The sequence below is a fragment of the Salvelinus fontinalis genome, chromosome 30 (assembly GCF_029448725.1).
Source record: "Salvelinus fontinalis isolate EN_2023a chromosome 30, ASM2944872v1, whole genome shotgun sequence".
NCBI lineage: Eukaryota > Metazoa > Chordata > Actinopteri > Salmoniformes > Salmonidae > Salvelinus > Salvelinus fontinalis.
In genome coordinates this window covers 29,051,640-29,079,501 of record NC_074694.1, presented here as the reverse complement: position 1 = coordinate 29,079,501, position 27,862 = coordinate 29,051,640, and the positions used below count along the sequence as shown (strand labels likewise).

At 41.7% G+C, this 27,862-nt stretch overlaps 2 protein-coding genes across 2 annotated transcripts; one reads left to right on the top strand and one right to left on the bottom strand.

Moving 5' to 3' along the window:
* Positions 1-43: 43 nt before the first annotated feature.
* LOC129828980 (PHD finger-like domain-containing protein 5A) lies at positions 44-11,536 on the bottom strand. The gene is made up of 4 exons (XM_055890339.1): positions 11,305-11,536; positions 10,890-10,913; positions 1,329-1,495; positions 44-234 (listed from the first exon to the last, which is right to left on the bottom strand). Exons 1-4 carry the CDS (start codon positions 11,354-11,356, stop codon positions 145-147), a joined length of 333 nt encoding a protein of 110 aa, XP_055746314.1. The 5' UTR covers positions 11,357-11,536; the 3' UTR covers positions 44-144.
* Positions 11,537-11,748: 212 nt separating this feature from the next.
* LOC129828978 (aconitate hydratase, mitochondrial-like) lies at positions 11,749-27,341 on the top strand. The gene is made up of 17 exons (XM_055890337.1): positions 11,749-11,849; positions 13,021-13,163; positions 13,355-13,613; positions 15,187-15,279; positions 15,507-15,665; positions 15,798-15,948; positions 16,196-16,300; positions 16,427-16,518; positions 16,602-16,707; positions 16,924-17,081; positions 17,344-17,417; positions 22,259-22,370; positions 22,487-22,768; positions 22,937-23,128; positions 23,417-23,549; positions 25,068-25,189; positions 25,365-27,341. The coding sequence occupies exons 1-17, from the start codon at positions 11,814-11,816 to the stop codon at positions 25,494-25,496; spliced, it is 2,349 nt and encodes a 782-aa protein (XP_055746312.1). The 5' UTR covers positions 11,749-11,813; the 3' UTR covers positions 25,497-27,341.
* The last annotated feature ends 521 nt before the right edge of the window (positions 27,342-27,862 follow it).

Sequence of the window (27,862 nt, the reverse complement as noted above, 5' to 3'; positions counted from 1 at the left end):
TGAACACTAGATCATTACCCCTATAACTAAATAAATACATACATTGCACTAATATAAAAGCTTTATTGTATTGTCAAAACATGTTTACAAAAAGAAAAGTAAAAACAACAAAACTGAAGCAAAGCATGTTGGACTGTCCTGTCTTCACCTCTTCTTGAAGCCATACTTCTTCCGTTCATAAAACAGGTCCGTTTTTGAGCTGCCCAGGTTTACAATCTTGGGGCATCCGTCTCGCTGTAGGGTCAAACCAATAAGTGTAGAGAGAGTAGCAACTGGTTAGAGCAGGTGTAAACCAGAGACTGTGTGAAAAAAAATTGCTTAACGGGTAGTACATATTGGGGAAATTTTATGACAAGCCGAGCATGTTCTGAGCCCAGAAAGTATTCACACCCCTTGACTATTTTGTTGCATTACAGCCCAAATTAAACATTTAGTGAAATTGAGAGTCATCACTGGCCAACACACCATACTGTCAAAGTGGAATGTTTTTTTTTTATGTTTACAAATTAATAAAAAAATAAAGCTGAAATGTCTGGAGTCAATAAGTATTCAACCCCTTTGTCATGGCAAGCCTAAATAAGCTAATTTTTACTCCTGAACTTAACAAGTTACATGAACTCACACATTAAATGTGCAATAATAGTTACATGATTTTTAATGACTACCTCATCTCTGTATCATGACGTTTTGGTACCGGTATACCTGTGCAACACTATTAGAAAGAATGCCCACTTTGACAGACAGGAATCTTTATAATTTCTTTCCATGGGAAAATGTGGATATGCTTTCCTCTAATATTTATGGTACACCATTGTCTTCTGACAGGTGGTATTACTCCTATGCGATGCTCATCCCTCAACCGACAGAATCGTTGCGCTATCTGACGTGAGACAATGGGTTTGAACTGGATTGCTGAAAATTACTCTAAATTATAGAACCACTTTCATTTCAATTTCCTGCTTAGACATCTATAAATTGTTTACAACATTAAATGTTGCGAAAGGAGTAGAAATCAAATTTCATTGGTCACACACATACTTAGCAGATGTTATTGCGGGTGTAGCGAAATGCTTTTGTTCCTAGCTCCAACAGTGCAGTAGTATCTAACAATTCACACAAATCTAAAAGTAAAAGACTGGAATTAAGAAATAAATAAATATTAGGTTGAGCTTGTAAAAGAAGTACCTGCACAGACTGTTGAATTATCCCATATAGTTTATTCCAATGTAGTTTATATTAACTATACAGGAGCATTCTACAGTGTGCAGATCTTCCTACTCCTTTTACAATCTGAGTGTGATAAAGGGGTGAGAGGGTAGGACACCTACATCTTTCTCCTGGATGGTGCACTCCTTGCAGTAGTAAGCATCAGACACCCCGGGACCTCCACAGATGACACAGCGCCCCTGGTACGACCCGTAATTGCATTCATCACAGATGCGCACCAGAGTGCACGGCCTCACATACGAATCACAGATGACACACTTTCCATCGCCTGGGAGTGGGGAAAGAGGGATGAGTGTGTTAATGCAATTTTGAACTGAGCCATGCACATAAACAAAGCCATCAAAGTGTTGAAAATATATAACCGTTCAGAAGTTTGGGGTCACTTAGAAAGGTCATTGTTTTTGAAAGAAAATCAACTTTTCCCATTAAAAAAACATCAAATTGATCAGAAATACAGTGTAGACATTATTAATGTTGTAAATGGATATTGTAGCTGTTAACAGATTTTTCATGGAATATCTACATAGGTGCACAGAGCCCCATTATCAGCAACCATCACTCTTGTGTTCCAATGGCAAGTTGTGTTAGCTAATCCACGTTTATCATTTTAAAAGGCTAATTGATCATTAGAAAACACCTTTGCAATTATGTTAGCACAGCTGAAAACCGTTGTGCTGATTAAAGAAGCAACAAAACTGGCCTTCTTTAGACTAGTTGAGTATCTGGAGCATCAGCATTTGTGGGTTCGATTACAGGCTCCAAATGACCAGAAACAAAGAACTGTCTCCTGAAACTCGTCAGTCGATTCTTGTTCTAAGAAATGAAGGCTATTCCATGCGAGAAATTGCCAAGAAACTGAAGATCTCGTACAACGCTGAGTACTACTACCACCTTCACAGAACAGCACAAACTGGCTCTAACCAGAGTAGAAAGAGGAGTGGGAGGCCCCGGTGCACAACTGAGCAAGAGGACAAGTACATTAGAGTGTTTAGTTTGAGAAAAATACTCCTTACAAATCCTCAACTGGCAGCTTCATTAAATAGTACCCGCAAAACAGTCTCAATGTCAACAGTGAAGGCGACTCCGGGATGCTGGCCTAGGCAGAGTGCAAAGAAAAAGCCATATCTAAGAATGGCCAATTAAAAATTAAAAATTAAGATGGGCAAATGAACACAGACACTGGAACTCTGTCTAGAAGGCCAGCATCCCGGAGTCACCGCTTCACTGTTGAAGTTGGATTAGCTAACACAACGTGCCATTGGAACACAGGAGTGATGATTGCTGATAAATGGGCCTCTGTACGCCTATATAGATATTCCATTTAAAAAATCTGCCGTTTCCAGCTACAATAGTCATTTACAACATTAACAATGTCTACATTGTATTTCTGATACATTTGATTGTAAAAATGGACAAAAAGTAGCTTTTCTTTCAAAAACAAGGACATTTCTAAGTGACCCAAAACTTTTGAACGGTAGTATATATATATATATATATATATATATATATATATATATATATATATATTAATCTGAGGAAGTGGAGAAAAAAGTATTAACTACACAGTTTGGGAAAGGGGGACATTGACTTCTGTCTATTGGGTCATTCCATAGGAGTTATTTTATCACTATTTTTGAGTTTTATGACACTTGTGCAGGTTATGAATTTATGCTAATGCAGAAAGTTGGTGAGGCGCTGTCCTCAGACGATCAAATGCTTTCGCAGTAAAGCCTATTGTAAATCGCACAAAGCGGTTCGATTACCAAGATTCTAAGCGAAAGAATCATATGACACTTGCATTTTCATGAATGTTTAATATTAAGATTTTTGTGTTTTGAATTTGGCGCTCTGCAATTTCACCGGATGTTGTCGAGGTGGTTCACTAGCGTCCCACCTAGCCTTAAGAAGTTATTAACTTCATAAGGCTAGGGGGAAGTATCCTGAATTTTGGAGAGTCTAGCGTGCCCAAAGTGAAGTGCCTGTTGCTCAGGCCCAGAAGCTAGGATATGCATATAATTGGTAGATAAAACTGTTGAGATAATGTCTGTGAGTATAACGGAACTGATATGGCAGGTGAAAACCCGAGGAAAATCCATCCAGGAAATGGGAGTTTTTGATGTGTCAATGTTTTCCATTGACTTGTTATTGAAAATAGTGGGATTTAGCTCCCAGATTGCAGTTCCTATGGCTTCCACTAGATGTCAACAGCCTTTATACATGGTTTCAGACTTGTTTTTTGGAAAAACATAAAAAAATAAGACGTTTTAGGAATTGGACATTTTCACTGTCACTAGAGGTTTACGTGCATGACCTTGTGCGCACTCTCCGTTCTTTTTCAATTCTATTGAATACGCTGTTGTCCGGTTGAAATATTATCCATTATATAGATATTTGACAACCTAAGGATTAACATTATAATTATTTCGCAATACTGATGACGGATCAGCACCTAGAGGAATATTACCACCTATGGCTGCAAATATTGAGGCGCCTTATTCTAATGCTTACCCAATAAAAATGCACTAAATCACGTTAGGCTTCACATCATAAAATATATTGAGACAAATTACAGACTTACTGTCTGTAATTTGTCTCAATATATTTTATGATGTGTAGAAGTAAAAAAATAGAAAGTAGTAGAAAAACATAACTCAATTGATTGAACATAAAACGTGGCTCACATCAACACCATTATCCCAGAAACGCAAGATCCACTCCAATTTGCACACCGCCCTAACAGATCCACAGATGATGCAATCTCTATTGCACTCCACACTGCCCTTTCCCACCTGGACAAAAGAAACACCTATGTGAGAATGCTATTCACTGACTACAGATCAGCGTTCAACACCATAGTGCCCTCAAAGCTCATCAATAAGCTATGGACCCTGGGACTAAACACCTCCCTCTGCAACTGGATCCTGTTTTCCTGACAGGCCGCCCCCAGGTGGTAAGGTTAGGTAACAACACATCTGCCACGCTGATCCTCAACACAGGGGACCCTCAGGGGTGCGTGCTCAGTCCCCTCCTGTACTCCCTGTTCACTCATGACTGCACGGCCAGGCACGACTCCAACACCATCAGGCCTCCCGGGTGGCGCAGTGGTCTAGGGCACTGCATCGCAGTGCTAGCTGCGCCACCAGAGTCTCTGGGTTCGCGCCCAGGCTGGGCTGGGTTCGCGCCAAGGCTCTGTCGCAGCCGGCCGCAACCGGGAGGTCCGTGGGGCGACGCACAATTGGCATAGCGTCGTCCGGGTTAGGGAGGGTTTGGCCGGTAGGGATATCCTTGTCTCAGTATGTAAAAATGTAATAAAATGTATGCACTCTACTGTAAGTCGCTCTGGATAAGAGCGTCTGCTAAATGACTAAAATGTAAATGTAATACCTCTCTGACTGCACGAAAACTTCCATACATGTTAGCCTGAAGTAGTCTAAAAATGACTTTTTAGACCTGAATGTCAAAACATCCAGGAGATCAAGATGCTCAAAGTTGACCTGTTTTGCATACCCCACCCTACCATCAAAGTCTACTTCACTGAAAAATATAAAACGGTTGATTTTGATATAATATGAAAAGTTACAAACAGGGTTGTTTGTCAAACTTGTATGTTTTTGTCACCCCCTTTAAACATTGACCATATTAAACCGCATAAACTCAATTTTTGTTGTTGTTCATACATGTAAAAAATAGGGTCTAAGCTACGTCATCTGTGGTATTTGTGTTGGGCCTGCCATCGTTTGAGACACAGCATACTCTTGAATACAGGGTGGGTGTCATGCTTTGGCTGATAAATGTACTAAAATGTGAATTAAGTTGAAATTTCTACTTTCAAATGGTACCACAAAGATGGTTAAGGTCCACTCATTAAATAATGGTGAAGAGTGGGAATAGATGTCAACTTGAATGGGAATGTCTATTCTGACGGTGGGTGGGCCATCTTACTAGTAGTAATTAGTGGTTGAAACCAATTGTTATTCTCTGTATTTCTTTTCCCCTTGACATGGTCAAATAACTCAAGCATAGATTGGTAACTTTTTTACAGAAACTAGAGGCCACGAGTAACTGTGTCAAAAATAATGGCACCAGTTCGCCTATAGTTGGCACTGTTATAAGCAGTCTCACTTAAACCCTCATATCCATCACCCTGTTTGACATAGAGACTTGAAACGTAATTTGTACGTGTCTTTCCTCATGCTGAACAGATTTGCCTTAAGGATTCACAATGTCCACCAGGATAGATTTTCCTCCATCTTGGACATTTTGGAAAACTTATGAACCATCATTTAAATAACACAAAATAGGCCATGGTACATCTCTTAGTTTGAGAAAAGTGAAGGGATTGGTTAAGAGATGGCCGAGTTATGGATAAATCAGGAAATGCAATAATCCTCTCCACAATGGCCTATCAACTTGAAACTTTTTAGGGTCATTACCATGATGTCCCATGTTAAGTTTGACATCGATATCTTAAAGTGGCAATCAGCAGTTGAAACAAAGCGTTCTCCCCACCAGTTTCGGTAAAAAGCTGAGGGATGGGGCTGCAGAAATGTAACCACAAATGTATAGACCGAGCTATGGAAGCAATGATTGACCATCCACGATATTAAAATTAAAGTCCAACCACGTTGAGGCTATTTAGTGTTTGTTTACATTTTCTGTAAATGTTTGTTTACAAACATTGGAGTAAAACAAGATTATATTTTGGGTTCTGATGGGTTACGACAGTTGAACTAAGCTCATGAGGCATTTAATCAGTTATAAAGGATGAATGGGTACTTATCATTCATTTATAAATCCAGGAAAAGGAAAATATTAACAATTCACTTTGACTATGTAACGCTAATGCTTAAAATAATAAAAACCTACTTCTCATGGACCTAGTCAGAATCACTTCATATTTGTTTTTGGGACTCATCACAATAGTCCTTAAAGATTGAGGAAATAGTGTTGATTCATTCAAAGATGCCACACTACACCAGTAGATGCACATTAGCACATACGCTAAAATGTTAAAAACACTTCATCTTCTTCTCATGAACCATAGGACCAAATGACACAAAATTCAGAATGTAGGCCCATGGTACATCTTAACTTGGTTTGAGAAAAGCTAAGGGATTGTTCAAAATGCCTGAGTTACTGACAAATAAAGAAATTCGATTTTGAGTGTCCATTTAAACCAATGTAAATCCACTTCACAGTTGGCAATCAACTTTAAACTTGACATCCCTAAGATGAACCACACTGAATTTGGTATTGATATCTAAAAAAAAACAAGGAAACTATTAGCAACTCATTCTTTGCATTTGTAATGCTAATGCTCAAAATCATCTTCTCATGAACCATACTTCAGATTCACTCTAGATTTTGCATTTAGACTCATTATATAAGTCTAATCTTTTTGAGAAAGAATTGTTACTGCACTCAATTATGGCCACACTGTACCTAGATGCCTGTTAGCACATATGCTAATGATAATAATACCTTTTAAATCTTCTGCATTCAAAATCAGCCACGCTACACCACTAGATGGCACCCTATCACACCAGGGATATAAGAACTGAACCAATGGAAATTGGACAATGAAATGTGGCATGTAAACCTCATACGTCCTTAGAAGCTGTGTGAATATAAAGTCACTGCAACCTGAGATGGCTGCCCCAGACCAGTTGGTGGTCAGTGGCATCATAGGATACTAGCGCAATAACTATTGATCAAGTGGACTTTGTCTCATGCAACTTAATGTTAGATTTAAATTATGTAGATAAACAATGTGAAATGTCATGAATATAATTCATAAATCTTAACACAAACCATTAGTTTATACCAATTCTGGGGTTAATTTGACTAAGTAATGACTTTAAGAATGATTACCTGCTGCATTCAAAGATGTATTCATGGATACCAAGGGAAGGCAAGCTTCCCCCCAAAATTGACGACAAATAATGTATCTTTCATCTCTCGGTTGCACACATTTCCTTCAATTCGCAAGAGGCTGAATGTATCTCACCAGTAAAAGCAACCGAGCAAACAAAACAGTGCCCCTCAGTCTGTGTAGCGTATCTATCTGATGCTGTATGGTCAGAAAGAGTATGACATTGTTGCCGCCCGTAGCATTGAACGGAAGGGAAGCCAGCGAGCATTAGCCCACCCCTCCCCCCCCCCAAATCTAAAATAATAGCCAATCAGCATTGAGCTAAACCGAGTGAGCTTAGCTGTGAATAGTCCTGAGGCACCCTAAAAAAAGAACATCAAGGGAAGCCAGTTTGAATTTGGCTTCACACCAATCAGCATCACAAGCCAAACGTAATTACTGACCCATTTTTTTAAATTATTGTTGCATCTCATTGTATTGTTGTTCTCCGGGGGCTAGCTAGATAAAAATCGTCCCATTGCTAAATTAGCCATAGATGGAGAACGGGATTTGGACTTGTGGCTTTACTTAATTCTCCGTACTGGCCAATGATTATAACGGCGATTCTGATCCAACCATACATTCATGCATTGTGCCCCTGGCCTGAGAGAATGGAAGTTCAACATGTAGCTAGATGTAGTAGGCTAATGTTAACTAGCTGGCCTGGCGCATCATTGCCCATTAAACGAAGTTAGGCTAGCAAATCAAGTATTTTAGCAAGGTAGCCTAGGACAACACAAACTAAAAACGTGAGTCATAGACCATTTAGGCAAAATGAAATCACAGAAATCAGTACCATGGACAGCCACGTCATATGTCGCTTACGTTGATTGGACTAAATAGTTTTTGTTATCTTTTAGTTGTCACTGTACTAGACTACGCATCAGTGATTAGATGAAGTTGAAATGGTGCTGGAATAGTGGAGGCAGCTCGTTTTCTTTGCGATTTACTTTAGAACCACGGAGTTAACGCAAGTTGTGTAGTAGTCCAAAATTTTTGTAAACATTACCTTGCTTGACCATGCTGTCGGTCATGTAATTGTTGTTACATGCAATATGTTTTGTGGACTTCACCGGACAGATGTTGCTCACCGGTTTTGCAATGAAACAAATGTGTGGTTTAATTTATTCTGCCACTGTCTTCTTATTGTTATTGTCTCAGCCTTATGCCTATATAGCCCGGTGTCAAGGCATATGAACTAACAGGTTATAGAGCAAATACAATTATCACAACACATTGGTTGCAATATGGCTATTTTTTTGGGGGGGGGGGGGGGGTGGGTTGGCCTCTGATGATTTTACCCACACACCGCTACTGCAACCTACAGCACTAGACTAAACTTCACTTACGTATTGAGAGATAAACATGGTAAAGCTTTTACTGATTGGGTAACCCGGTATTTCCCGCCAAAACCAGAGGTGTCATTCAAAAGCATTATAAAGCATATAAATATCTGGATTTGATTAGAGCGTTACGCGGCATGAAAATTCAAACCCGATGCTACCTGAGCTGCCATATATCAAATACTGTAACGACCCTGGGTTTATAAGCGCGGAAATCGACTCTGCTTCAGGAGCATGCTTTTGCGGCACAGTCGATTGCGCGCCGGACCTCGGGCTAGAGGGTTCGAGACCTGCTCTCTGCTGTCTCATTACATTGGTGTCAGAAGTGATCGGATCTTGCATCCACGACAGTGCGTGTGCTTGGCCGGTGAGCGCGTTCCTGTAAGACGTAGAGTCGCAAGCTAGCGCGAGGACGCGCTCTTTCAAAGGAGGGACTGGTGTAACGACCCTGGGTTTATAGGCGCGGAAATCGACTCTGCCGCACGAGCATGCTTTTGCGGCACAGTCGATAGCGCCCCGGACCTCGGGCTAGAAGGTCGAGGGTTCGAGATCTGCCCCCTGCTGTTTCATTACAATACGTTTTATGAACCCTACATTAACAACATGTAATGAGCCCAAGCCCAAATGATTGTGCCATTATCCAATACATATATGATATAGGCACATTGCACATGACAGAAAAACCATTAACGCCCATAGATGTTGCTAGTTATAGGTGCTCTTAGGTAAATACATTAAACTAGCTCCAGTAGGCAAATATTTGAGTGAAACATATTACTGAATTGTACTATACTGTTTTATATGGACTGGAATTACACACATCGTTTAAACAATGATAAAGCTGAAGAAAACATGTGATTCTGGTGCAGCACATACGGCCTACAAAGTTATAAGTATAGGCTAGCGAATTTAATTTCGAAATAATAGGGCCTCTTTGTATAACTATTAGGCTGACTCATATATACTGTACCTTCCATAATATTTCCCGAAATGTTATTAGCCTACCACCTTTTCTCTCTCTATTGTTGCTTCATTCCTTCCTCGCTTTCAACAGTTAAATGAAATAAGTTGTCCTTATCTTCATCATTCTAATGTCATCCTTTAATAATATAGGACTAGCTTTAGATGCAGAAGGCTTTCACTTCTCTTTACAAATATCAAATGGTTATGGGTCTGAATAAATAACTGCTGTACCCTACCGCGTTCACACTTCTTTCAAACTACCTGTGAGTTCTATTGGGCTGCTGTATTTAACATTCAGCAACAAAGAGCTTGCGTCCCTCTTCGAATAGTGTATTGGTATAAGAAATGCAAAAAATTAAAATGTCCAGCAAGCTATTCTAGTCTAGCTATTCCTGCATGGGACTCCAAGGGCTAATGAGCGGTTTTTGAGGAGAGGCCAGCGGAGCACAGGTGCTTGTGTTTTGCACAAGTGACAGAGGCTATAAGTTAGAAATGATTAAGATGGCGAGGAACCTCCTCGCGCAGTACAAAACATGATTTAATATTTTCCTGAGTTCTCTTGTTTTTGTAGAACCACCTGCAACTGGACACGGACATTTAACCTTTCCCGAGTTGAGAACGAAGAAGGTATCGCCAAGAGCAGGTTAGTTTAAAAATCTATGGTGACGTTTTGTATAAACTAAGCTGTATCCTCGAGTATGGAAACATAGTTGTCACATATCTTGCGTAACAAACTATAGCTAGGTAGGGTATGTAAAATGGGGTCAACATTGAGCACCTCTATCTCCGGAATGCTTTGGCATTCAGGTCCAAAAAGTCACCTTCTGACCACTTCGGCCAACCATGTACGAAAGGTTTTATTTAGCCCAATATTTGACTAAATGAGCCTGACGTTACTCATTAGTGCAAGGACCTTATATATTGTTTAAAGGTCGAATTGGCTATGGAAGCCAAACCAGCCAAATACTCCATCTAAACGTGAATCGATTCTCAATTGTGATACGGCTCTACTTTAATATCAAATCAAAATAATTTTACAAATGCAAAATACACACTGTTTTAAGACAGCTGCAGCCTACAGTGTTTTTCGGCGACAAAACGTTTGTGGCGTTTGTCTACCATTTACACACAGATGTTCGGAGATGCAGATAGCTAACGTTAATTAGCACAGGAGGTGCACCGTCTTCAATCTGCTTTCCTTAAACAAGCGCTGTAACATGGAAATATGTCTGCTTGGGAACCCTAAACCTATAAAAAGGTATCAATTAAACCTTTTATTTATTGCCAATATGAAAGATAAAGCCCTTATGCTTTCAAAACCGTACCGCAAGCGATATGTGTTAATGTTCAAACCGAGCGTCGCGGCCCTTAACAGCCCCCGAGACATGACCCTATTTGAGACAGACATAGATGTAAAGTTGTGAACGTTTTATATTGAAACTTACATTTCTCGCACAATCTTCCAATAGCTGAAAAGTAAACAGAAATCAGTTATTGAACATGATTGTATAGTAACTTAGCCAACAAATAATTGTTTCATGAAGCTGGCTACGCGAGTAACGTTATGTAATCAATAAAGTTGAGTCAATTTAGCTTCAATATAGCTAACTATAACGTTAGAAGGCAAGTCAAAGGGTTGACGAAGAAGCAATTTATGGTAACGTTAACTAGCTAAATGAATGAACAACATGTGCTAACTGCCCCTAATAGCATGTTAGTTACTGTACTAGCTTAGCTAGCTAGCCACTATCAACAAAAGGCTTGAGCACAGCAATAACCCATTCACAGCACGGATAATTGCTGACAATAAGTTAGTACTAATACAATCATATGCAGTAAAAAATAAAACGAACAGCTTACCGACACCGGCTTGTTTTCTACAAAAGATCAAATCTGGATGATGTTTAGCCATTGTCGTCGAACGCAGGACATGCAATGGCTATGTTGAACTTTGACCCTTTCTTCTTTTCTTTTGGTTTAGTTTCTTTTTCGGAACATATTATTTTAGATTATTTCACGTTAGTTAAAATATTATAGTTATGAATATGTTAGTGAATTAATCTGGCTAAATTCAAAGGGAGAATAATAAATATGAACTGCACATAATTCACCCCGGGGTCCTTGCAGCTAGGTATACAAAATATTAGATACAAAATAGAAGGATTTAATGTTTGGCATTCATGTCGCATATTAGTTAAGAAAATATATTATATATACATTTCTGATTTCAAAATTAGAGTAGGACACAGAAAAGCTATATTTCTAATACAACTTTACACGTGCGTTCTATTTTCCTGCAAAGACACGCGACCTGACGGCTACAAAACCTGACGTCACCTCTGCTCGACACATCTTTGTCAGTGAACAAAATGGCGATATACTGTCTTACCGTTGCCCGGCTCCAGGTAGGTGACAGTTTTTCACACTTATGTACCATCGATGTGTGAGAGTTCACTTTCAAATATAAGTGAATGCACTTTGTATGTGGACCTGATGTCTATATATGATGTTTGTTTGAGAGAGTACGATCAGTCTTGCCGACTACCCAGGTCATCTTGTCCTGAGTCAAAGCTTCGTCATGAACTCAAGTTTGTCATTTCCACACAAATATGGCTTTTCAAAGCCATTTGTAATGTTGAAAATTGGATGAAGGTGCCCTAATGTAAGATGTCTTGCGCTCTATATGTCATTTCAACCGAGGACACCGTTTGTTGGTCGCAAGGTTAACGCAAGGTTAGTGCGCATAGCAACCGCACAAGGCGCTGGCAAGCACGACGCTAGTGTCCGGAGAGAGGGGTGTCATTAGAAAGCAGTTTGTCATACGAGACCTTTCTGGTCTTTTTATTTTTTTTATCTCAAGTCAAAATGGGTTTATTGGCGTTATGCTAAGATGTTTTTATTTTATTTTTTATCTGATCTCTAGAGCTGTTTGATGTTCATAGGTCTGGTTTCCTCCCCATACCTTTGAGTGACAGTACCTATTTGGTGACACGGAAAGAAAACAATACCTGTTTATTGCTGTATGTCTCAGCTGTCAGTTGTATGCCTGGGTTCAGGGATTTTAATTGAAGGACTCATTTAGTGCTGATTAGTGACTAAACATAAAAAAATTCCAGATAACTTTCTGTCTTTGTATTTGACGTTGGCATGCTGGCAAACACATGCATATATTCTCGAATGCTTGTTAACCTCACATTGTGCCAATGATCTCATCTGGTTCCATACAATGAAAGTTCTTAAAGCCATCCAATTCCACTGCTCCCATCTAGAGGCACAGGAAGAGCTGTTTCACCTTGAGCTAGAATGAGTCTTTATGTGCTCAACAAGAAAATGTTTACGTTTTTATTGTTAACTCCCAGCCACATACTGCTCTTTGTACGCACACTTGTGCATAACTTTGTAATAAACCCACCCTTCCCTTTTTATGGTTTATTTCATTGTGGGTACAGGTGCACTTTTTCATCCAAGTTGTTTACTCATGGGCTACAGTACAGCAACCAAATACTTATCTAACTCTAGGCCCAAATTATTTTTATGTTCACTTTTTAAAATTATTATTATTATCTCTGTCCCCAGCTTGCCCTGGGCCAGGGTGTGCGGCGCATGCACGTGTCTGCAGCCTTCAATGCCAAGGCCAAAGTGTCAATGAGCCGCTTTGAGCCCAGCAACTACGTCAACTATGAGAAGCTCAATGAGAATGTCAACATTGTGCGCAAGAGGTCAGTATGCCTCTCTGTTTACACTAGAACATGTGCCTGTTTCACTATGTTTACAGTGAGATGGGTGGCAGGCCTGTTCTAGTGTGGTGCCATTCTGTTTCTTACTTAGCCAACTTCAATGTCAGCTGTACAATTAGAGCTACTTGTAGCCCTTAACAGTAACTCTGCACACTCTCTGCCCTCCCTTTCAGACTCAACCGTCCCCTCACCCTCTCAGAAAAGATTGTCTACGGCCATCTGGATGACCCTGTGGGGCAGGACATTGCCAGGGGCCGTACATACCTGCGTCTGCGGCCGGACCGCGTGGCCATGCAGGACGCCACAGCCCAGATGGCCATGCTGCAGTTCATCAGCAGTGGCCTTCCCCAGGTGGCTGTGCCCTCCACCATCCACTGTGATCATCTGATCGAGGCCCAGATTGGAGGAGCCAAGGACCTGGCGAGGGCAAAGGTGAGAGGTCAGGGGCAGGCCTCGAATTTCCCGGTGACAGCGACGGCCGTCTCCCCCCTTTGTGGCCATAATGCCCCCTAAAAAAATCCATGCCTCGCGGCCAAAGTGGCTGAATATAATAATCTCCCGGCTGCCAATCGCTGTACTCCTAAGCACCTCACTCACTTGGCTCTCTCATATCTCAATTCTTATTGGCCAATGTCCATCAAGTCATCTGGTCCTTATCACAGGCCTCGCAGCTCTGAAGTAGGCTACAAGTGAAGACCCACACATTGGGGATGCAACGGTGTGTGTCATTCTTATTTAATGTCGAGGCACACATTGAATAAGTTAGAACTGTCCACATTTACTTTTTCTCAGTCAACAAGATGCATAACATTTAGCAAAAGCGATAGACTATGTCAATCTACTATCCTCCCGTAGTACGAAAATATACCTTTTCTATTGCTCAGCTTGTTTTGTACGATAAATAAATATTCCAAACAGAATCTGGAACAGTTGTGGGATGGTAGATCCCAAATTCATTAAAAAAAAAAAACTTTTAAAAGCAGTTGGGCTGGTGCAACAGATCAGAATTTTTTGCTTAATATGTTGATAAACTGTTATTTCTTCACAGTATACGTGCACAAGGCAGTAGGCTATATGTGCGACTCTTCCAAAATGCAATTAGCGGGAAAATGTGGCAAATGAAAATATCCTTTAGAAAGAGGGAAGATATTAAGCTACAGCTAGGATTGTGTCTGGCTGCTGGACAATGAAAGTTGAACATGAGAGAAATAGCCTACTGGTTTCAATGATATGAGGAAGGGTTTATAAAATAATTCCCTCAACATTCCTATGGCCAGAATTTGACTAGGCTATTTTGAAGTAAGGTAAGACATGCCTCATAAAATAAAAAGTCCAGGTTTGAAACATTTTACGTTTATGGTTAAATGGCTTCAAAATGCTGACTGACTCCGCTCAGATTGCAAGGTGGGTGACGTTGTGGTGTGCAACAGGCACTGGCCTATCTTGAGTATGTTGACAGAATCAAGCCTTTAGGCGATAATATTAATTATCCTACATTATATTTTTCATTCATGTTTGGCTACATTTTCTGGTGCCTCATGTTGGTGTCGACATGAGATGCTGTAGCCAATATGCATAGCCTATCACCTACACTTTGACATAGCTAATTATTTTAGGACTTTTTTCTTAACCAAAAAACACCAGCTTTTATGTTTTCAAATGCATTTATTGTCTCTTTTGGTTAATGTCCTTGGTGACCTAGCAGGTTGGGCACCTCTGCTTGGCCAAATGACCGTGCCCCTAAAATCATGATATTTCAGTCCTGGTCAGGGGGATGGAGGCAGGTAGCCTAGCTGTTAATGGCTTTGGGCTAGTAACGGAAAGGTCGCTGGTTCAAATACCGAGCTGGCTAGGTGAGCGATGCACTTAACCCTAATTGTTCATGTAAGTCACACTGGATAAGAGCGTCTGCTCAATGACTAAAATGTAAAATCATCAGTCCTGGGGGATGGACTAGGGAATAAAGTACCAGTAATAATATTTGTCCTTTTCTCTTGGTCCTTAGGATATTAATGCGGAGGTGTATAACTTCCTGGCCAGTGCTGGAGCTAAATATGGAGTGGGCTTCTGGAAACCAGGCTCTGGCATAATCCATCAGGTACAGTAACAAGGCTAATCTGAAATTACACTTTTGAAGGCACTATTTTTCCTAGTGTTGATTTATGGTAATGCATTCACTTGATTATAGAATTACATTCCAATAAATTGTTTATGAATGTATGTCCAGAATTTCATTATGTTAACGTAATGTTAACAAGATATTGCACATTTATAATGAAGAGCAATGTTTGCAGTGGTAAGTACCATATTTGACTACCATTTCAGATCATCCTGGAGAACTATGCCTACCCAGGGGTGTTGCTGATTGGCACAGACTCTCACACACCTAATGGTGGTGGACTGGGCTCCATCTGCATTGGAGTGGGAGGGGCTGATGCTGTTGATGTCATGGCTGGCATCCCCTGGGAGCTCAAGTGTCCCAATGTAAGTGTGATTCCCAGTTTATATTTAACACAAACCTTATTCCTGAAGTCCCAGTAATATAGTACAGTGGTATAATGCATTTCTACAACTGATACTACATAAACATCACTTAACCATGTTCTCCAACGTCAGGTTATTGGGGTGAAGCTGACAGGCAAGCTGTCAGGATGGACATCCCCCAAGGATGTGATCCTTAAGGTTGCTGGGATTCTGACCGTAAAGGGAGGTACTGGAGCCATTGTGGAGTACCACGGACCTGGGGTGGACTCCATCTCCTGCACAGGTCAGAGAGGGAGGACTTGGTTACCTCTGCACTCTACTGCACACTTCATAGGGGTTATGTAGTCAATAAGACAGTTCATAATCTATCTAGGATGGTGACCAGCTGATCTCTGGTCTAATATACTGTACTTGTTTTTGTTTGTGCTCCTCACACCATACATAATCATCAAGTGTTTATTATCAAGCCACATTGGGATTTTGTGTTGTAGAAATGCCTATAGTAACCTACAGACCATTGTGGGTTTTAGGAATGGCCACTATCTGCAACATGGGGGCTGAGATTGGAGCCACTACCTCTGTGTTCCCCTACAACCACCGCATGAAGACCTACTTGGAGAAGACTGGCCGTGGAGGTCAGTCAGTTCATGTCGTCAAACACGTCTATGTGTGTGATGTGCAATGATCTCCGGTTATATCCTTAATATGTTTGTGGAAGTTTGTTGATCCATTTATCTGACCCGTTGCCCTCCCTATCTCAGACATTGCTGCCCTGGCTGACAATTACGCTGATCTGCTGGTTCCTGACGCGGGCTGTGAGTATGACTCAATGGTCGAGATCAACCTAGATGAGGTGAGTGCCCTCCCCTGCTCTTTCTCTCTCACACACCTCCACACACCCAACCTAACCATGCTACTTTTCTTTGTCCCTCCTAGCTGAAGCCCCACATCAATGGGCCCTTCACCCCTGACCTGGCCCACCCCATGGCAGACATTGGGGCCACGGCAGTGAAAAATGGCTGGCCCCTGCAGGTCAAAGTGGGTCAGTGCAGCCTTCAGATCCTTTTAACCTCACAGCTGGCCACTGGCTCTCACAACCATGTCTCTGTTTAGAGCTATTTTTGTGCTATTGCTGTACTATTACTATATTATTAACTATACATCTGGCTTTAGCCTTGTATACTGATTTATAGATTTTCTACTGAGAAAGTAGACATGCAGCAGGTGGCTCCTTAAGCTCTCTGTCCCCTCCCCTCAGGTCTGATTGGCAGCTGCACCAACTCCAGTTATGAGGACATGGGCCGCTCTGCCTCCGTGGCCAAACAGGCCCTGGACAAAGGTCTGAAGTGCAAGGCTGCGTTCACCATCACCCCCGGGTCTGAACAGATCCGCGCCACAATCGAGCGAGATGGATATGTGAGTCCCTGGGCACGGGCAGATGTCTAGTATAGGGGAAGTGGATATGATCAGGGATATCTTGGGTGCTGGTCAACAGGATAACTGTTGTAAAATATTGTTAACATCCTTGATTCTTAGAGGATATCAACTTTGGCACAACTCTGCTCTAGTTTAAAGGGCATCATATGTAGTCAATTTGTAATTGGAGCCTTGGATGTTGATATCTTCAGCAGGAACTACTTCTACTAGCTGCTCCTAATTGAAGCTGTATGTTCTGTAGACAAAGATCCTTGGTGATGTTGGTGGAATGGTCCTGGCCAACGCCTGTGGACCCTGCATTGGACAGTGGGACAGGTAATAATTAGTTGACTTACTCATTTATGTTAAGAGCTGTTAGGGTGATCTTATTACTGGCAGTCATGACAGCAGTAAAATTCAATGTAACAGTTGAGTCACGGTAATCTCCTGTTATGCACTCTGGACATGCATTAGTAGTACGATCATCAGGTTGCTAATGGCCTGGTACTCAGGGCTCTACTGTCCTTCAAACCACTCTGGCATCAATGCAAATATAATTGCAAATTGCATGAAAACGGAATACGCTTTTAAAACTCACCTCACTGTGATTGATCAATTTGAAGAAAGAAGTTCAACAGGTTGCAACTTAGTGGAAAACAGTTGTGGATGTCTCAAAGCCTAACACAATGAAATGGACAGTGTTTTTCTAAGGTGATGATTAATTCAAAACAGCCATATGCTGTAAGCATAGGCCTATATTTGAGCCCAAGAACACTGAATTAAAATGATTGTGTCTTTATACAATACATGGCTTACCGCATAATATACATGACAGGAAAAGATGTGTATATAAAAATGTATATATAGGCTGACAATACCTTTTAGCTACTATCTCCTTCATTCCTTTCTCCAGTGTGCAGAGAGAGGGGCTGTCAACAGTTTAATCAAATGTTTCGTTGTGAAAGTTTGTTACTGTTCACTTTCCCAAATTAAGCACTGGGTATCTGCAGGAACTGGTTTGGGTGGAATTTCGCCTGTCGTGCAGCGAAATTACTCAAGTAGCCTATCCAACAGAGTGAAAAACATACCTGCAGGAAAGTGGCATCTTGGCTATTCCAGTGTATACGGATGACATGTCTTTTTTTTTTTTTTTTTTGCCAATTTAATAATGGGCTATTCTAAATCAAAACTAATTTTACATATGAGTAAAGACTAGATTAAATGGAGAATAGTCTGATGGGTGAAAATATGAGGAAACGGCATGTGCAGCCTGAGGCAAGGTAGTGGCAGCTTTTTTTTATTTTTTATCTCGACTTTCTCAAATCATCAATACCGATAGTCGCATCATGCAGCCCGTACAGTGCATTCGGAAAGTATTCAGACCCCTTGATTTTCCCCCCACATTTTGTTACATTACAGCCTTATTCTAAAATGGATTAAATAAAACCAATTCCTCATCAATCTACACACAATACGCCATAATGACCAGGAGACATCTGTTTTTTAGAAATGTTTATAAAAAAGATACCTTATTTACATAAGTATTCAGACCCTTTGCTATGAGGCTTGACATTGCGCTTCGGTGCATCCTATTTCCATTGATGTTTCTACAATACAACTTGATTGGAATCCACCTGTGGTAAATTCAATTGATTGGACATTATTTGGAAAGGCACACAACTGTCTATAAGGCCCCACAGTTGACAGTGCATGTCAGAGCAAAAACCAAGCCATGAGGTCAAAGGAATTGTCCGTAGAGCTCCGAGACAGGATTGTCTCGAGGTGCAGATCTGGGGAAGAGTACCAAAAAAAAATTCTGCCGCATTGAAGGTCCCCAAGAACAGTGACCTCCATTCTTCTTTAATGGATGAAGTTTGGGACTCCCCCTAGAGCTGTCCGCCCAGCCAAACTGAGCAATTGGGGGGAGAAGGGCCTTGGTCACTCTGACAGAGTTCAGCTTCAGAGTTCCTCTGTGGAGATGGTTGTCCTTCTGGAAGGTTCTCCCATCTTAGCAGCACTCCACTAATCAGGCCGTTATGGTAGAGTGGCCAGATGGAAGCCACCTCAGTAAAAGGCACATGAAAGCCCGCTTGGAGTTTACCTAAAGGCACCTAAAGGACTCTCAGACCATGAGAAACAAGATTCTCCAGTCTAACGAAACCAAGATTGAATTCTTTGGCTTGAATGCCAAGCGTCACGTCTGGAAGAAAGCTGGCACCGCTCATTACCTGGCCAATACCATCCTTCCGGTGAAACATGGTGGTGGCAGCATCATGCTGTGGGGATGTTTTTCAGGGGCAGGGACTGGGAGACTAGTCAGGATCGAGGGGAACGAAGAACAAAGCAAAGCACAGGGATGCCTGATGACAACCTGCTCAGAAACTCAGACTGGGGTGAAGGATCACCTTCCAACAGGACAACAACCCTAAGCACACAGCTAAGACATCGCAGGAGTAGCTTCGGGACAAGTCTCTGAATGTACTTGAGTGGCCCAGCCAGAGCCCGGACTTGAACCCGATCAAACATCTCTGGAGAGACCTGAACATAGCTGTGCAGTGGCTCTCCCCATCCAACCTGACAGAGCTTGAGAGGATCTGCAGAGAAGAATGGGAGAAACTTCAAAATACAGGTGTGCCAAGCTTGTAGCATCATACCTGTCACGTTCTGACCTTTTATTTCCTTTGTTTTTGTCTTTAGTTAGTTGGTCAGGGCGTGAGCTGGGTGGGTGTACAGCATGTGAAATTTATTGTCAATCAGTGTTGCTTCCTAAGTGGACAGTTTGATTTCACTGAAGTGTGATTGACTTGAAGTTACATTGTGTTGTTTAAGTGTTCCCTTTATTTTTTTGAGCAGTGTATAAGAACAATGGTGCAACACGATAACGATGCACTTTCTCCCGCGTTAGATGGCGTTCGCTGTCCGCGGTTCTGAAACATCAGTGCGCTTTTGAATTGGCACCTTTTCCTAGACCATGTTGCTATGTGCGTAATAGCAATGTTACCCAGCATATTGGTGGTGAGAACCAATGCGAAGGCAGCAGTGGAGTTAGAAGACGGCATGGTTTGCACAAGGTGCTTAAATTAAAGTACTTGAATTTGGCGCTCTGAAATTCAAGTACTGGAAGGCCTTAAATCAGACATTTTCTGAGTTGGTACTTTACAATTAAAACCGAAAATGATCACATATTTTTATGGAAATATTAGTAATGTATTGGTCTAGCGAATCCACTTTCAGGCAGACTACAGGGTTTGCTTTTCTCAGGTGTTTCACCCACACTGCCACTGAGCAAGGCAGTTAGATAAATGACGTAGGTGCCTGCCGAACCTCACACCAATAGCTAAAATGCCGGGCAAATGTAAATGCGTGTTTTTTATTATGTAATGAAGGCTTTACACTTTGTTAGGGTATTGTTTATTTTGTGTTCGGAATTGTCTCAATATTTATAACCCATTTCTTGGTCTTATTGTTATTATAATGATCATAATAATAACTGTCATTAACATTAGTAGGCTTAGTATAACAGCCTTAACCACCATCGAGCTGTAGGCCTAACACGGAACCCAAACCGGCTGCACGCGTGCGCTATCGTGCATAAATATATTTTGTCCCCCTACACCAAACACGATCACGACACACAGGTTAAAATAGCATAACAAACTCTGAACCAATGACATTAATTTGGGGACAGGTCGAAAAGCATTTAACATGTATGGCAATTTAGCTAGTTAGCTTGCACTTGCTAGCTAATTTGTCCTATTTAGCTAGCTTGCTGTTGCTAGCTAATTTGTCCTGGAATATATTATTTTACCTGAAATGCACAAGCTCCTCTACTCCGCCAATTAATCCTCACATAAAACGGCCAACCGAATCGCTTCTAGTCATCTCTCCTTCCATGCTTTTTCATCTTTGAACTTATATGGTGATTGGCATCTAAACTTTCATAGTATTACCACGACAACCGGCAAAACGGTTCGTCTTTCAATCACCCACGTGGGTATAACCAATAAGGAGATGGCATGTGGGTACCTGCTTCTATAAACCAATGTGGAGATGGCAGGACTTTCAGCGCGATCTGCGTTGAAAAAGTCTGGTACGCTTATTTATTTAGTGTTTTACATTGTTCCAAACCATCAGACAAATTATACTGTAATCTAACAGCACCTGTTTTGGTACACATGCACACAGCGCTTGCTCCTTACCTTTTTCTTGATCGCCAGTATTTTCCACAACTAGTCAAATTTATTCCACGCATCTGACTTCCCTTTTCCCTTCTGAGGAAGCAGTAAACGTTCCCCCGTTTTCAAGTTTATTTGTCATGTCCTCTGCATCCATTTTGCGATGCATACATGTGTCACGTAACGAGAGGAACGGTTGCTGGAATAGGGCATGTTTTTCCTAAACAAATGAGGGATTCTGCAACAGAACTTTTGTCAAATGGCTGTTATTATTTTGCAGGTTCAGTAACACGGACAGCGCAGTAAACACTGATGTTATGTGCTGGTCGCTGCAGCAGGGAGGAGAGAGGGAGAGACAACGGGTGCTCGTCAGTCTCTCGATGTGCTTATTTATTTTTTAACACTGCGCAGGAAGTCTGAGCCCGCCCAGCACAATGAAATCTACTGCGGTCGGACTCCCTCATGTCTTTTAATTATTTCATCAAACAGTGCACTCAAAGCATAAGACAAGTTCAGTGCATATAGTTGATTATGTTAAAACACATAGGATGTGTCTAAAAATGAAAAATACACGTTTTAAAAATTTAATAAATTGGTAGAACAGATTACTCTCGGTCACCCAATATATATATTTTTTGTTTAGGATAGTCCCAAAGGGATATATTGTGACGGTGTATATTCAATTGATTTTGTTCCAAAGGCGCCAAGACCCTCATCAGCAGCTTTTGTGTGGAGGCCTGGAGATGCTAAACGTGTTTGTTAATTAACATAAATTACTGTGAGACCGGCAGACTTTTGCATGACAATAACCAACTGACTAAATTTCATGACTGCCACAGCCCTATTTATGTTCATTCTGTTATTCATTTAGACTTAAATGTGTCTTAAAATATTGGATGTGTTTCAAATAGCATCCCCGTAGGGCTTTGGTCAAAAGTAGTGCACTATATAGGGAATAGGGTGCCATTTGGGATACAGTGTTAAGTTGATGTTTCTTTTCAGGCGTGATGTGAAGAAGGGAGAGAAGAACACCATCGTCACATCTTACAACAGGAACTTCACCGCCAGGAATGACGCCAACCCAGCCACACACGCCTTTGTCGCCTCCCCTGAGGTACTTTTAGGACGCTAAATGCACCTTATTTTGTGACTTTCTCTTTTCTCACTCGCATATAAATATTATACACTTGCGCACACACACCTTGCCTCCCTTGTCCTCTGCTCCTCCAGATCGTCACAGCCCTGGCCATCGCAGGAACCCTGGATTTCAACCCCGAGGTTGATTACCTTACGGCCGCCAATGGAGAGAAGTTCAAGCTGAAGCCCCCCAGTGCAGACGAGCTGCCCAAGTTGGACTTTGACCCCGGTCAGGACACCTACCAGCACCCCCCTGCCGAGGGTGGCTCAAAACTGAGGGTGGACGTCAGCCCCACCAGCACCCGGCTGCAGCTGCTGGAGCCCTTTGACAAGTGGGCCGGAGGTGACCTGGAGGACCTGCAAATCCTCATCAAGGTCAGGGGTCAAAGGACAAACTGGGGTCTGTTCAGGAGGGTGCGACATTATAGAACGTTCAGATAGAAATGTATTTTGTAACTGAAGAATCCTTTTAAAAATGTGATCCTTTCCAGTCAACCTTACTCTTCTCCTTTTCCCATTCCACCATTCATGCTCTCTCTCCAGGTGAAGGGGAAATGCACCACAGACCACATCAGCGCCGCTGGTCCATGGCTCAAGTTCCGTGGTCACCTTGACAACATCTCCAACAACATGCTAATTGGAGCAGTCAACATCGAGAACGACGGCGTCAACAAGATCAAGAACCAGCTGACAGGAGAGTACGGCGGTGTGCCTGACGTCGCCCGCCATTACAAGGTAAGCGCCCCGGGTGATGAACAATGACCCTTGACCCCTAGCTCAAACCACATCCTCATTTGAGATCAACAAGTGTACTTTTCGCTCTAATTTCCCATTGAAAGTCTGTCTCGTTAAGATTCAGACCCTTTTATCAATTTTTCCAAGAGGGATTGATATCGATTAGGCATTCCCTTAAACATTTGGCCATCAATGTAAGAAATGGAAATTGATTAGGGATTTTAATGGTTTCCCTTTTCTCTTTTTCTCTTTTTTTTTTAAACTATCCTCACCTTCCTCCTCTCCCAGGCCAACGGTCTGTCGTGGGTGGTTGTGGGAGATGACAACTACGGTGAGGGATCCAGCAGAGAGCATGCAGCCCTGGAGCCCAGACACCTGGGAGGAAGATGCATCATCGTCAAGAGCTTTGCCAGGATCCACGGTAACTTACTACAAGATCCACGTAGGGCTGGGCGGTATACCGTATTTTACTATATACCGGTATTGATGCACGGACCGGTTTGGGTTTTTACTATACCTTCTGTAACGCTATTTGAATGTTTGTTAAATGGTCAATGCAACACAATGTTGATGATGTTTCCACTTTGATCTTAATATAAATCCACACGCGTTCTATAATTACTATTTGTTTGCGTTTCTTACATCTGCAAACAGCTAGTTTGTATTTTCTCAGCAAGTTAAACTAAATTGTGTTAGCCATTAATGCTAATCGCTAACAAGCTAATAAAAGTACTGAGTCGGAGCAAACGTAGCTAGCTAATACAGCCTGATACCAGTGCTGGTGGAGGCCTAAATCCGCATGTTTGTGCAACAGTATCTTCTAAAACAGAGGAATAGGCGAAGCATGAATATGTTGACTACATGAATAAAGATTTAATGTAGCCAAAGATTATGGGGTCCCCTAGGAAACACTGAACATCACTTTGGTTACTACCCTGTCACAATAACTAGTCGAAGGCATTTTCATTCGTTGTCATGTCAAACAACACTGTATTCAAAGTGACCACTATTATTTATATTCTAACTATAAAATAAACATTCTATTTCCATGATTCCAAAAGTTCACCTGTGTTTTGATCTAAATCGCAATTGCAACATTTGGTTAAAAATGAGGCCTAGGGGCCTCCCGGGTGGCGCAGTAGTCTAAGCTGTGCCACCAGAGATTCTGGGTTCGAGCCCAGGCTCTGTCGCAGCCGGCCGTGACCGGGAGGTCCATGGCCCGACGCACAATTGGCCCAGCGTCGTCCGGGTTAGGGAGGGTTTGGCCAGGCAGGGATATCCTTGTCTCATCGTGCACTAGTGACTCCTGTGGCTTATGGTGTACGGTGTTTCCTCCGACACATTGGTGCGGCTGGCTTCCGGGTTGGATGTGCGTTGTCAAGAAGCAGTGCGGCTTGGTTGGGTTGTGTTTCGGAGGACGCATGGCTCTCGACCTTCGCCTCTCCCGAGTCCGTACGGGAGTTGCAGCGATGAGACAAGACTGTAACTACTACCAATTGGATACCACGAAATTGGGGAGAAAAAAGGGGTAAAAAATATGTTTCTTTTCTTTTTTCATACTGTGGAAATTTTCAAATGAGTGCAGAAATTGATGTAAATGCAGGAAATTGTTTTTGTTGAATTGAACAGTTTAAAACGATCAGAATGGAGAAAGACTAATTGAAATAATTTAGAATAGGTGTTGCACACTACTCATAAAGCAAATGTAGAACTTTTATTAATCAATAAAATACATTTTTTATTAATCAAATACGTTATTTTGGGCATATCGCCCAGCCCTAGATCCACGTTAACTTACAACAGGATCCACGGTAACTTACGTACAGGCTAAAAGGAACAGTTTGTGTGTAAGCAGAACATTGCATCTACCATGCTTCCCTCGCCAACTTCCTTTTCAACATCCACCCAACTAACCTTTTTTCTTTCCTTCTCTCTACAGAGACGAATCTGAAGAAACAGGGAATGCTGCCCCTGACCTTCCAGAACCCCGCTGACTACGACAAGATCCGCCCAGACGACAAGATCTCCATCAAAGGACTTGCAACCTTCGCCCCAGGAAAGGTGAGTGGCACTTACACCAATCTGTAGGCTTTTGTTCCAGCCTATCATGAACTAATCATGGTCTAAATGAGACTGTCCAGGATCAGAATCGCCCACCTCCAGATTAGGGTCTGGGAATTTGTTTCCAGAAGGTTCACATGTCTGTATCTCTAATGGTGTATCCCTGCCCCTCCAGCCCCTGTCTACAGTAGTGAAGCACAGTGACGGCACCAAAGATGAGTTCCAGCTGAACCACACCTTCAACGAGACACAGATCGAATGGTTTCAGGCCGGCTCGGCCCTCAACAGAATGAAGGAGCTCCAGTAACTTGAGAGAGGGAAGAAGAGCTACGAAGACAGGGGGAGGGGTTGAGAGGACAAGGGACATGCTGTGTTTTAAAGATATGGGATGTCTCAATAGTCTTGAATGGCTTCCTCCCTCTCCTTATGTTTATCACTGATCTGTAAGGTAAAAGTACTTTTTAATATGAGCTCCGTTTAACCAATCAGTGATGAGGGAGAGGAGGCGACTTAAGAGTTTTGAGACGTGGTAAAGAATAAAATATATGACGATTCCGGTCCAGTACAATCATCAACCACTGCATGTGACATCCACTGCCCTGCACTGTATATACAAGTCAAGCTCAAACCACAGAACTTTTCATATGTAAGAAACGCATCAAACTTTGCAGTACAGATAGGAGTGCATACATAGATGGGTACTACTGTAGAGTTGTTTTAAGGTACTGTGAGTTGCTGTGGTAGACAGAGAATTAACTGTCTGTCAGGCATGAATGTTGTCTCGCAGATACTGTATTCAAAGGGACACTTACCGTTAAGTGTCATATGTACACACCAACACGCTCTACTTTGAGCGGAACGGTAACCTAATACGCTGCCAATTGCAGCGCCTCCTGTTATCAGTTCAAACCGATTGGTGAGGCTTGAAGTCTGTTTCAGTCAGTCCTGTAGTCGCTCACCTTGCCTCTGAGTTGCACCAGTCTAGCACTGTATCTGTTGCAGGCGGCACGATCTATCTGCGTTAGGGATCGAGTGTCTGCTTTGTCCTTTCTGCTCTATCCACACGCCATACGATGTGTTTTGTTAATTTTGTTGTAGATTCTACAAAATACAAAGAATAGAATACACATGCTGGTTAATACGAGGTGAATTGATTTTTCTATATGTGTATGTTACCTCTTTGTAACAACATCCCACCACCACTGAATAATAATACAACACAGGTCAAAGCTTCAAATATTTTAGTGATTGTATTTTTTTCTCTCTCAAAGCTTGGATGTGCATTGACATGTTTCATGCGGTCTCCTCATAGAGAACAGTGTTGATTGGACTACCAGACTCTTTTGCCCTGTCTTGTGTATTTTTTTATTTATTTTTTGCGCTCTTATCTAATTTTACATGTTAGTGCCCAGAGTTTGTGTGAGTCAGGTAACTTGGCTAGGAAAAAAAATCCTTGTCTTTACCACTGAAGTGAACCTGGTGTCAAAGACACCTAAAGCACTCCCATTGCTTAGCAGTGTATGGGAACTCTCTCAAACATACTAGCTAACTCTGCCTAGAAACATATCCACAAGCAATTACACATTTTATGAATTTTTCTGTATTTTTATAAAACATTTAAACATCGAATCCCAACTGCATTAAAGTTGAGTGACGAAGTGCAGCAGCTTTCCGAATCTGCTGTGCAATGGGAGAAATGGTACCATGGCCTCAATGTCTGTTCGATATAATTCCCTTACCCCCGCCCCCCCTCCCCAGACAGGTCATGGCTAGAAAGGATCCAGCTTTTGTCAAATTAACATCAGATTTGACTTTTCGTAGCAGGTCAGAACATACACAGCAGGTTCTGAGAATTAGGTTAGGAAAAGGGTTAGGGTTAGTTAAAATGAAGGGGAAAAATATACTTTTGATTTTTAATTTGACAAAGCTAGATCCCTTCTAGCCTTGACCCCCTAGACAGGATATACACTCATGCCAAACAATCTCGATCACTACTACGATCATCACCCCCCTCCTGTCTACAGTATGGAAAGTGTCTGGATACATGTGTATTTAAATGTCTTTTTCGGTGTTCGTTTTTTTCTGTATTGCAGAAATGAGTGCTATCCAGTTGCAATGGGTTGTAAAATAAACTGACATTTCAATGACTATAGACCACTGCCTCTGTGGGTTAAGTTGTGCTGTCTGGAGTAACTTTTCTATGAATTCTTTTTCCTATGTGAGGGAGGGAGAGAGACAACCCTCTAGGACAGTTTATTTTTTTGCACTGTGATTATCTATTGTGTTTGAGTATTTTCCATCTCTATGCAGCATGATAGACAGTTGGTCACACTTCTCCAAAGCCACTGAGCCCAGAGGGGTGTAATTGCAGACCGCAATCAGACCGCAATTCGGGGTGTTTACTGGTATGGGCGTTTCTTAATGTCAAGTCATACCCATTGATGCTATCCATTTGGACAGCTGACGAAGAAAGCTGTAGTCATTAGATTTTGACACTGTACATTTCCATATAGCAACCCATATCTTTGTTCTCAACGTGTTCAATTAGATGCATTGCCTAACCAATTCTTTATTTGAAGGTGACAATTGGATAGCTACAGATAACTGGGAAGCTGTAGATGGCTACTTGATATTGACATTAACGTTTCCGACGAGTACACGTGACAAGCTTTC

Excerpts from the sequence above, each read along its gene's own strand:
- LOC129828978 (XM_055890337.1), top strand. The coding sequence starts at position 11,814 with ATGGCGATATACTGTCTTACCGTTGCCCGGCTCCAG. Across the intron at positions 23,129-23,416 it reads ACGTCGCCCGCCATTACAAG|GCCAACGGTCTGTCGTGGGT; the intron begins GTAAGCGCCCCG and ends CTCCTCTCCCAG. Across the intron at positions 25,190-25,364 it reads CAACCTTCGCCCCAGGAAAG|CCCCTGTCTACAGTAGTGAA; the intron begins GTGAGTGGCACT and ends CTGCCCCTCCAG.
- LOC129828980 (XM_055890339.1), bottom strand. The coding sequence starts at position 11,356 with ATGGCTAAACATCATCCAGATTTGATCTTTTGTAGAAAACAAGCCGGT. Across the intron at positions 1,496-10,889 it reads TGGAAGATTGTGCGAGAAAT|GCGATGGAAAGTGTGTCATC; the intron begins GTAAGTTTCAAT and ends CCCCACTCCCAG. Across the intron at positions 235-1,328 it reads GCACCATCCAGGAGAAAGAT|CGAGACGGATGCCCCAAGAT; the intron begins GTAGGTGTCCTA and ends TTGACCCTACAG.